Source organism: Acartia tonsa, chromosome 4, assembly GCF_053477335.1.
Source record: "Acartia tonsa isolate MP-2025a chromosome 4, ASM5347733v1, whole genome shotgun sequence".
In the NCBI taxonomy this organism is placed as follows: Eukaryota; Metazoa; Arthropoda; class Copepoda; order Calanoida; family Acartiidae; genus Acartia; species Acartia tonsa.
Window position 1 is genome coordinate 44,930,644 of NC_137263.1, and position 11,216 is coordinate 44,941,859.

Below are 11,216 nucleotides of genomic sequence, written 5' to 3' on the forward strand. Positions count from 1 at the left end.
TATGATTTTCAATAATAGGTTTGTTACTGATATTCTATATAGAAGACATATTAAATTTCTTTTAAATATAACTGTTAGCTAAAGAAAACTTACATACCTCAGAATAAAATTCATTTAAATCTATGTCCTAAACTTCTAATTTTTTTATATTCTTATATCATTTTATGTTGTAAGATAAAGGTTTCTGATGTCCTAGATAAGATACAAAACAAAAATTATTGATTGAAACCATCATTATTTTATTAAAGATTTTATGTCTCAAACATTCCTGAATTATTTCATCATTGTCTGGTATTTTCATTTCTCTACATACAAAAGACCGCCAGTATTGCAAATTTGTTGCTTTGAGAATTTGATAGTGACTTACATTGTTGCCAAGCACTATCCTTGCCAGAAGTATAGGGGTAATGTTCACTACATTTCCTGCACCGCCTTCAGCTAAAGCATTTCCGCTTTGAACAATTATTTGACCAGATTCTTGATCAAAAATTATCAAGTGTCTTTTGATTATATAGGATATATAAGAAATTAGATAATCAAAACATTCACTTTTGTAATCATTTTTAGCGATTTCCCATTCATCTTTACTTTTTAAACACATCTGGTTATCACGAAAGAAAACCCTTGCTTTGTCTATTAGCGCATATCTTAATATTCTCAGGAACGGTTTTGCATATTCCTGTGTATAAGATGCTGTTATATTATTTATGTTAAATTCAACATATGGATATGGAGTTGTCAAGTTTAGTTCCTGTTCTGTTTCTTTTATAAAGTCTGTTGAAAATATATGCTTGAAATGTAATTCATTTCCAGTAACATAATCATTAACAAGGACACTTTGAAGAATACTACGGAGAAAACAGTCACCATCTCCTGTTGTTCTTAATAATGGGACTGTAACAGGCTCACTTGAAAAATTCTGATTCATAAATTTCACAACATCAGGATCACCCATTTTGAAGCTAAATATTTTTGGATTAATTCTTTTTTTCAATATATAAGAATTGAAAAAAATAAGCACCTTTGTTAAAGAGAAGTTATTGTTATAAAAAAAATAATAATATAAAAGGCCCTTGAATTCTTTAGTATCAAAGACAATATGGTATAAAAGTAAAGAAACATGAGTTAGATTAAATAGTAAAAGAACAGTGAGCACTTTAATGTAACATAAAATATAGTGGCAAAATAATGCAATTTGTTACATTTTCCTAATACTGTATATTTGTTATCTACAAAATGTAAAAAAATTTTCCGGCATATAAGAATAGATAGACATATTCTAGTTATAGAGTGTCTGCGCTAATAATAAGCATTATTTGCTTAATTAAACATAGATATTAATCATAAATAATGCCGACATTTGAAAAAATATAGGTTTTCAACATGAATTATTTTTCTCACCTTTAGTTATCTATGTTTTATCACAAATGTGTCCAATACAGATAAATAATTATTATATAATGCTCAATACTAAACTAAGCTTGATATTCACTAGGATAACAAGAAATGTTTATAGTTTGTATGGGCACTATTATTGTCTCTTATATCTCAACAATATTTAACTGGAAAATATGTAAGGAATATTTGAATAAATCTGTCAATTTCAATTTAGGAAAAATCGACATATTTCTATTATAGTTTATATATACCTTATAATGAAATCTATTTTAAGCTGTCATTAGCCATATCTACTTAAGGCAGCTGAAGAAAATTATACCAATGTTAATTTTCATGACAAAATTCAAATTTAATGTGTTATTTCGTGAATTGTTTAAGACACCCTTCCCTCTCCCTAAAAATCTTAGTATAATTTTAAGCAAAAATATCTTTATAAGGATCAAATAAAAATAACAAAAAAATAAAACAAATTTATATACATATATATTCCTTACTTACCCTATTGTATATAATTCACTTTTATTCACTTTGTAACTATCATTAACTCACTTTTTGGTAAAATTAACTTTAATTTTAATTAAATCACGAATGACTATTTGTATTATAGTATGATCACTAAATAAATCTATAATTATAACTAATTAAAAAGGGTAATAATTGTGCTATATATAGATTTTCTATAGTAAATTCTAGAAAAATCATGATAAAAAACGTTTAAAATTTATAGGTTTTTTGGGGTGAGGGGATGGGGGATAACAGGATAATTCTGATTGGTTTAATATTTTCTAGAAGTTTCTATGAAAATCTTTGATGTTCTAGAAGTTTCAATAAAATCGTTGATGTTCTAGAAGTTTCTATGAAATTCATTGCTGTTATCAGTTTCTAAGGAAATCTTTGATGTTCTTCTAGAAGTTTCTATAAAAAGTCTTTGATGTTGTATGGGATTCTTTGATGGATAATTTGATGGTTTAATATTTTCTAGTAGTTTCTATGAAAATCTTTGATGTTCTAGAAGTTTTAATAAAAAAGGTTGATGTTCTAGAAGTTTCTATAAAATTCATTGATGTTCTTATAACAGTTTCTAAGGAAATCTTTGATGTTCTTCTAGAAGTTTCTTTAAAAAGTCTTTGATGTTCTATTGAATTCTTGGATGGATAATTCTATAACTTATAAAGGTTCTTTTTATTATTTTTGTAAAATTTGAAGCTTCGCTACTTATGGATGTTGTCATCCTTGTTATAACTCTGATTTAAAAACCCCTCGGGTAAAATAATTTGCCAAGGAGTATAATTGTCATTTGTGCTATAAGATTAGGGTTCATACAAACCAACCAACCGACCAAATGTTAATAACAAAAAATACAATCTTACTGCCATATGAAACCTATATTAGTTATTTATCACATCATATTATAGACAGCTTTCCGCGGATATTAAAATTAAAAATTATAAGATTAATACTAATTTAGCCCGGGCCTTTGTTGAAAATTGTCTGTAATACGATACGATTCATGCTTTTTTAGTTTGGCTGAGAACCGGTTCTAATCTGAAAGAACATTAATGGCATTAAAAAAAAATATAATGATTTACATATTATAGACATGCCTTTAAGATGCAATCAAGAAATGAAACATGTTATTTATTTTCAAAATCCACCTTTAAAAAAGAAAGATACGAAATTGCTTGTCTTTTTGTCAAAGGGCTTTTTGTTAGATACTTTTTTGGTTGCTTTCTCCAGCAACCGTAATATTGGTTAAACCGAGATACAGATTGAAATACGGCCATGTCACACACAGACGGACAGACAAACGGACAGACAAACGGACAGACAAACGGACGGACAGACAGACAAACCACACGTTGTGTCGGCTTGGCAGACAGAGCCAATTGGAAAACTATTGTGTCATAATCGTTTAAACAATGAAGAATTAAGTTTTCAATAGAGGACGAAGAAACAATTGATATATAAGATATAGACAGACAGAGAGGGAACATTGTAAATGATACTGGTACCCAAAGTTTTATAAACATACCCTCTCATTCGTGGGCTCAAAAGATTTCAGAACATTTATTAAAAGTTGGTTGTTTGATTTAAGTTTTTCAACCAATATTCAAATCTACCTAGAAGGTAATTTTGTTTATTATCATTGGGCTTTTCATTATTTTATCGCCAATTGACTTATCCCTTGAGGTCCCTGCATATTGATTTCTATTAAATTTGAGAGAAAGAAACATCTATAAAAAACTAATGAAAAGAAGTATAATCAAACTGATAGTATCTTTGATTGGACGACTTTTATATATAGCAGTTTCCGAGTTCTTAAGCTTCAGAAAAAAATCCTTACTATTTTATGGATTATAATCAACCCTCTATTCTTGTAAGTCTATTATCTAACCGTAGAATCAAACTGATAATGTCTTTAATTAAAAGAGTATTATATATTGAAATAATACGTCATACAACAAATAAGAAATTTCTTTTTTTTCTTTGTTTTGATTTTTTTCATAGTATTATAAACAGCTTTTCGTAGATATTAAAATAAAAGATTTAAACCAGTTTTGTTCGCCCCAATGGGCCGAAGGCTTGGGAAGAAAAACTGGTATTATTCTTATGATTTTTATTTTAATATTCGTGGAACATGCCTGAGAACAGGCTCTAATCCGGCGGATATAAAACGGTTTAGAAGCCATACTGGAAAACCTTTTTTTCGATGCACAATTTCAATGGGTTACAACGACGATAGGGCATAAAAGGTAATCATAGCCAGGGAGGGGGGGGGGGGTAGAGTACACGATATTTCTCATTCGTTGGCTTAGCATCTTTGGGTCCTAATGACTACTTCAAACCAATCCCTAATTTTCAACCAAGAAATTTATTTATTGTACACCATCTATTTTGATTTAACCAAATTACCACAAATCATTGGTGGAAAAGTGTGAACTCTGTTAGCTAGTATAACTTAATCAAGATTTGATAAAAGTAATAAAAATTTTAAAGCCAACGAATCAGAGAACATGTTTACAAAACTTTAGAGATAATCTTTCTGTTCAATATCTCCTCCTCCCTTAGTAATAGTATTTCTTTTATATAAAATAATGATAAAATTAAACATTTCTTGTTTTACCCTTTTAAAAGCGAAGCTTTTCTATAATTAGTGTCAGTCCGTCTGTAACGGATAGCTTTTTTCGTTAATTTAGGCATATTAGAATTGTCCTATCGATTTCAAACTTTGCATGTTGATTCCTGTAGTAGTTAGGTGTGATTTAGAAAGCGTAGCAACTCTATAATCGTTACCAGAATGTCCTTATGTCCATTTTAAACATATTGATTTTTAATTTTTTTGACAACAAATTTGAATGTTATAAAATCATCCGATTGTCTTGATTTTTGGAATACTGATTCCTACGACAACAAAGTACAATGTTATAGGCAAAGCATCTATATAATCGAGTCCTAAAAACGTAAGTATGTCCTTAAACATTATCCTGAATTTTTGCAGTTTTTCAACAAATTTAATTAAATTTGATTCGACATTTATACATTTATGTTCCGATTTTTCAGTTCTGACACATTACAAGTATAAATATTCGTTTGTCCTACCGTTTCAGAGCTTCGCTTTTATGGATGTTGGTCATCCTTGTTAATAGTTATTTATCGCATTGTATTATAGACAGCTTTCCTTGGATATTAAAATGAAAAAATATAAGATTAAAATGCGTTTTGTTAGCCCCGAAGCCGAAATCCGGATTAACAAAACTGGTATTAATATTATGATTTTTATTTTAGTATTCGTGGAAAATTGTCTGTAACACGATGCAATACATTATTTTTCAGTGTGGCTGAGAAACGGTTCAAATCCTACGGATATTATCGGTTTCGAAGCCATAATGGAATAATCTTTCTTTGACGAGAGAAAGGAAAGGTGATTTATATAGTAGCAACGCTATAACTATTGCTTTCTCTAAACCATTGGCATTGGCTTTCCCTCTTTATTTTACCATATTATATACTAGAAAAACATTAAATAATATTATTTTTATTTCAACTACCTGCTTTTTAATAGTAAATATTTTTAGTATCATAATAATTTTTGCTTCGTAAATATCATTATTTAATTTTTAAGCGTTTAAATGTTTACCTTAATGTTTAACTAAACTTATAATTTTATCTATATAAAACTACATTTTTCAATATTTTGTATTGGTTAGTTATTAAATACTTCTTAATTAGCTGAATTTTTATCAATAAATATTCAATAATCGCTCGATCATTTAATACCTTGGGATTTAAATATCCATTTATGCTAAATTTTGTTTGCTTAAATAACTCATTGATTTAGTATCACCTTATAAAAAGGGAGGGGGCAATACTCTTTTATCTTCCCACCAAATATTTTTTTAGATTTATTTTGCTTGTTGGCTACATCTTACTCCAGGTATAACCACTTAATTCCTAATACCATAATAGCCTCCCCCCCCTTCCCTTCACCAAATAGCCTAAAGCCCCCTTTGAACCAATATAGAATTACACTAATCTATGCCGTCTGCCTTGATTTTAGATAATTTTTTTTACAAAATGAGGTTTACAGTTTGGACGAAACAGAAAGAAATACAATATTCAACAACTTTGCTTTCCAAGGTAAAGCAATGGATTTATTATAACTTGGACCTTACACCAGATTTTCTTGTTCTGTAATAAAGTGAACTCTGTAGCGGGCTAAAGTAACGATCTCCCCCATTGCAGTTTCATGAGTTTAAGTCGACTATATGGCCTTAAAAATGAGTAGTCTTAGCTGACATAAAATACATTCTTATTATGAAACATTTTTTACAGTGATAGATTAACAGCATGTCGATTATATGTCATCCATGAACTCTCTTTTAGAATCCTTTTAGAATAGAGTGGAATTTTCAGCGCGCTTTGCACATAAGCATTTATAGAATTATTTTTATTCATAGGCTTCAGTGTTTTATGTGATATCTACTCTGCTAACTGTTATACCACCTCTGCTAATTGCATATAGGTAAGAGCAATATTGTTTAATTAAAAAGTTCTGTACAACAGGGATCTTAATGAATAAATATTTGAACTATAACCAAAATTACCCCTTCTGTAGATTAAAATTGTTGGTTGAAAAGTAAAAAACTGAATGGAATAAACCAATCAAAGTTCAATAAAAATGACCCAAAATAGTATATAGATATGATATGATATAGGTTATGTAAGGGTGGGTACTGGGTAGCTCCACAGGACTACGGCAATACAATAATCTATACATATTTTTATAGGAGTCAGGGATTTTGGATGAAAGTATCAACATACAGAGAACAGCCAAAAATACATTTCACAAATAATTTTCTAGGTTTGGAGTTAAAAAAATAAGGCTCTCTATAATAACTTTGTCTGTCTGTACATCAATGACATATATACCAAGATAGTGAAAGGCTTGCCTTTCATTTTTAGAGATTGTTTTGACCCCCTACTTAAGCAAAGTACGCTTTTGGGTGGCTCTTATGTGCTCACAATCAAATAAGATTGGTTCATTTACTAATATAGTGATTTTATTAATGTATAAAGTATATATTTACTATTTATTTGCCTATGTTTTAAATTTATGACTTTAACTATAAAAAAACCAATAATTTTCTTAAATATAGTTATATTGGAGAAATGGGATAATGACTATCTAATCTGGAGCACAAATGACGAGCATTTGACCTCAGAGACAGAGTCTAGGGTCAGGATTCCAGCCACTACCTGGAGAGAACAAGACTGGAACAGGTAGAATATTTGACCCTTTAGGTGGAGTCTAGGGTCAAGATACCATCCACTACCTGTAGAGAACAAGACTGGAACAGGTAGGATATTTGACTCTTTAGGTGGAGTCTAGGGTCATGATACCAGCCACTACCTGGAGAGAACAAGACAGGAACAGGTAGAATATTTGACCCTATAGGTGGAGTCTAGGGTCAGGATACCAGCCACTACCTGGAGGGAACAAGACTGGAACAGGTAGAATATTTGATCCTATAGGTGGAGTCTATGGTCAGGATACCAGCCACTACCTGGAGAGAACAAGACTGGAACAGGTAGGATATTTGACCCTTTAGGTGGAGTCTAGAGTCAGAATACAAGCCACTACCTGAAGAGAACAAGACTGGAACAGGAGAATATTTGACCCTGTAGGTAGAGTCTAGGGTCAGGATACCAGACACGTTGTCCGTTTTCCTGCCCGAGGTCGTTTTCTGGTAGGTTGGGAGGGGAGCTTATGGTGGAGGATCCGGAGGGGGGTGTTGAAGGAGAGGAAAGCTAGTGAAACTTGGGTAAGTCGAAAGGAAGGCAACTACATGTGTGGGATTTTGCCAGAGGTCTACAGCCTACAGGATTAAGTATTACAATGCTTATAAAAAAACCGACATTATAATTACTGATTATTTTTCAGGGATGGTATCCCTGACTCATTACACCTGGACCTGAATTTTCCTCTGCGCCAGGATGAAACAGTCACCAGTGTCCAAGCATTACTACTATTCAACTATCAACTTAACAGGTAAAGAGGCACATTTTTTATAAATATATTTTGTCTACATAATGATAACTTTATCCAGGAGTAAGAAGCAAAAATAGATTAAAGTTAATAATTGGGGGACAGAAAAAAGTTCGTCATTACTTTCAAAATCACCAAAATCAAATATTTTGTTTACCTACTTTAATTATTTCCGTTAAAGGTTACAACTGCATTTTCTCATAGTTACCCTATGTTTCTTTCTGAACCAATTACAAAGCATAAAAATTTTTTGAAGCTGATATTTATTTGTTACTTTTAGTTTTAGTTATTTTGAGATGACTGGTCTGGTGTACCTGGATGGAGCACACTGCGCTAGGGGCGTTGCCAACTCTATAGGTAATTATTATAGATTTATTACTCTAGACGGACAATTAAACACAATTAAAAGTAATCTTAAAAAAGGGAATTCCTAGCAAAATAAGATTTGTTTTTGTGTTTTGTTACCTATTATACAGGGAGTCCCTGCCTATTATACTCCCTGCCTATTATAAGATTGACAAAATTTTTATATATAATTTCTTTCAGCAAAACTTTAAATTAAGAATTTTAAGTATTGTTAATATAAAAGGAAAAAAATAACTGCTATTTCGTAATATGTTTTACCAACAACGAAATTACTTCGAAAGAAATCCCGAAACCTTTACGTGTTTTCAGCTACAAATACACGGTGTTACTATTGGCCCAATTAATAGATTTATCGTCTTGACTTTCAATATTCAAATTTATTCAAAATTCTGTCTTTAAAACTTAAAAAAAATTCAGGGCAAGCTGGACATACAATGCACACTCTAGCAGATGTCAGATTACACCAGAGACAACTTCTTCCAAATAAAGGCCGTGATAATAGGTAGGATTTTAAATCACTAGTTACCGAGAATAATAAGTGAATGATACATCTGATTTTTTTTTTTTTTTTGGGGGGGGGGGTATGGGCTTTCTTTGGCTCAAATCTGCTTAGACAGAAACAAAACTACCCTAAAATTTTGAAAAAATCGGCCAAGTCGTTTTCGAGATCTTATAGGACATACAAATTACTACTTATAGTAAATGACACACAAGGAAATCCCGTATTCTAAAAATATTTTGAAAATTTTAGTTTTCTCTGAATGAGTTACCATTGATAGAAATATATTTTTTTGGCAATAATTTTTGTTCAGGTACCTGCCCTCACCCCTGCCAGAAAATTCTGGAGACCCTGTTGATGTTATCACTATTCTTAGGGAAAACAGTAAAAGGTAACAGTTTTTAACCATCACATTCTCTTTAGTAGCTTTGTAGTGATCTACAAGATTCCTCAAATATTAAGCCCTATTGATCTGAAGTATTTTTAGGTATTTTTGGGTTTCTCAAAACTTTTGGCAAAATGCTAGTTTTTAAGGATATAAAAATTGTTATTTATCACATCGTATTATAAACAGCTTTACGTGGATATAAAAATGTACAATTATAATCTTGAAACCAGTTTTGTTTGCCCCGATATGACGAAGGCAAGGGTTAACAAAACTGGTTTTAATATTATGATTGTACATTTTTATGTTCGTAGAAACTGGATGTAATACGATACATGATTTTTCAGTATGGCTTAGTAGCGTATATGAATCGGCTTCGAAGCCATACTGGAAAGGATAGTCTATAATCTAGTATTTTTGTTTTGTAGGAACATGAGCCTACGACTTGAGAACAGGCAGACAATCTGGAAACAGGATGGCAGCGCAGGATTCAGGCATGGAGCTAGCACCAGTCATCTTACTAAACTAAGACAAATTACAATATCCATAAAAACTCAAAACTCTTCAGAAAGTCAGACAAATATGTGATTAAATAGCACTCTTATTATCCAGGGGTCTAAAAGGATAAGACAATGGTCGATAAATTTATGCACATCCCCAATGATAATACACAAAATTACCTCTTCTGTATATTACAATTAGTGGTTTAAACACTCAACTTAATTAACCAACCAATCAAAATTCACTAAATTCCTCAAAGTTGTTAAGCCAACGAATAAAAACGTTATAATAAAACTTCAGTTATAAACAGCTCACTATCTCTCTGAACTAAAAATTAATTAACAACGCATTTAATTACCAACTTTATTTAGATTTTTCCCATAATTAATTAAGCACAGGAGGCTTATTTTGGACATACTTTGTTACATTTTTATACTGGATTTCTTAGATGCCTTGCTTATACCATTATGTCTAACATTTCAACAATCAAGTTATTAGGATTAATAGATCATTTAAAATATTGTTAGATATGCTACGTTTTCTAAATTGTATCTAACTGCTACAGGAATCACATACATAGTGTAAAATCGACGAGACATTGATTTTAGGGCTCGGAAGCCTTAAATAAAAACCCTTTTTTGAAAAGAAGTACTGGCGTCTTAAGGTCAGGTTTAGACTTCCAGCTGATTTTAATAATTGTTGATTTCCCTAAGGCTTACTTGCGGCTGCCGAGCCCTGGTAACTTTTTAGACATGTTCATAGCTTCATAAATACCAGGCTGTCTGTGGACCTAACCTATCCTGAGGAGACTGTGGAGTACAAACCTGGGTTCTGGCAAATGATCAAGTGGGGCTGGCTCCAGTACCTGGCTGTTCTTGTCATTTTTGTGTACATCTTTCATTCAGTCAAAACTTTCGTATTCTCCAACCAGATTTTGCCAACTCTAATTCATAATGATTCAAAATAAGTATTATATGTAACGAGAGCAAGTAAGGGGGGAGGCGGATGTGCCACTTTTTGAAACCAAAACTAAAAGACAACAAAGGAACTCGACTTAAAAAAGAGTTACAGGTCTAAGATTTTGCATGGCAGTTGCTTTATAGGGGTACAATATGGAACTGTGAAGAAACGGCGGCGCAACCGCTGAAAACCGCCGTTTCCCGCCGAATTTTTTTTTGCAATTTCTCGGCGGTTTTTGGTGGTTGCACCGCCGATTCTTCACTGTTCCATATTGTAACCCTATAAAGCAACTGCCATGCAAAATCTCAGACCTGTAACTCTTTTTTTAGTTGAGTTCCTTTGACTTTTAGTTTTGGTTTCAAAAAGTGGCACATCCGCCTCCCCCCTTTTAAGCACCTCCCAGCAGTAATTTAGAATTTCTGTTTAATGGAACGAATACGATTCACCATGTTTTTTTTCAGGATAAAACTCTTTGAAATGTTATTTTTTAAAAAGAAATGACATTAAATATTTTGTTGAGTTCAAAGTGCAAAAAATAAAGTACATTAAACAAACATTAT

At 31.6% G+C, this 11,216-nt stretch overlaps 1 protein-coding gene across 1 annotated transcript; it reads left to right on the plus strand.

Moving 5' to 3' along the window:
- Nucleotides 1-5,960: 5,960 nt before the first annotated feature.
- Nucleotides 5,961-10,683, plus strand: LOC145318336 (transmembrane protein 231-like). The gene is made up of 10 exons (XM_080159636.1): nucleotides 5,961-6,036; nucleotides 6,357-6,421; nucleotides 6,687-6,760; nucleotides 7,056-7,179; nucleotides 7,841-7,948; nucleotides 8,226-8,302; nucleotides 8,729-8,813; nucleotides 9,124-9,201; nucleotides 9,624-9,689; nucleotides 10,474-10,683. Exons 1-10 carry the CDS (start codon nucleotides 5,974-5,976, stop codon nucleotides 10,661-10,663), a joined length of 930 nt encoding a protein of 309 aa, XP_080015762.1. The 5' UTR covers nucleotides 5,961-5,973; the 3' UTR covers nucleotides 10,664-10,683.
- Nucleotides 10,684-11,216: the final 533 nt, after the last annotated feature.

Excerpts from the sequence above, each read along its gene's own strand:
- LOC145318336 (XM_080159636.1), top strand. The coding sequence starts at position 5,974 with ATGAGGTTTACAGTTTGGACGAAACAGAAAGAAATACAATATTCAACA. Across the intron at positions 6,761-7,055 it reads TTTCACAAATAATTTTCTAG|TTATATTGGAGAAATGGGAT; the intron begins GTTTGGAGTTAA and ends TCTTAAATATAG. Across the intron at positions 8,303-8,728 it reads GGGCGTTGCCAACTCTATAG|GGCAAGCTGGACATACAATG; the intron begins GTAATTATTATA and ends AAAAAAATTCAG.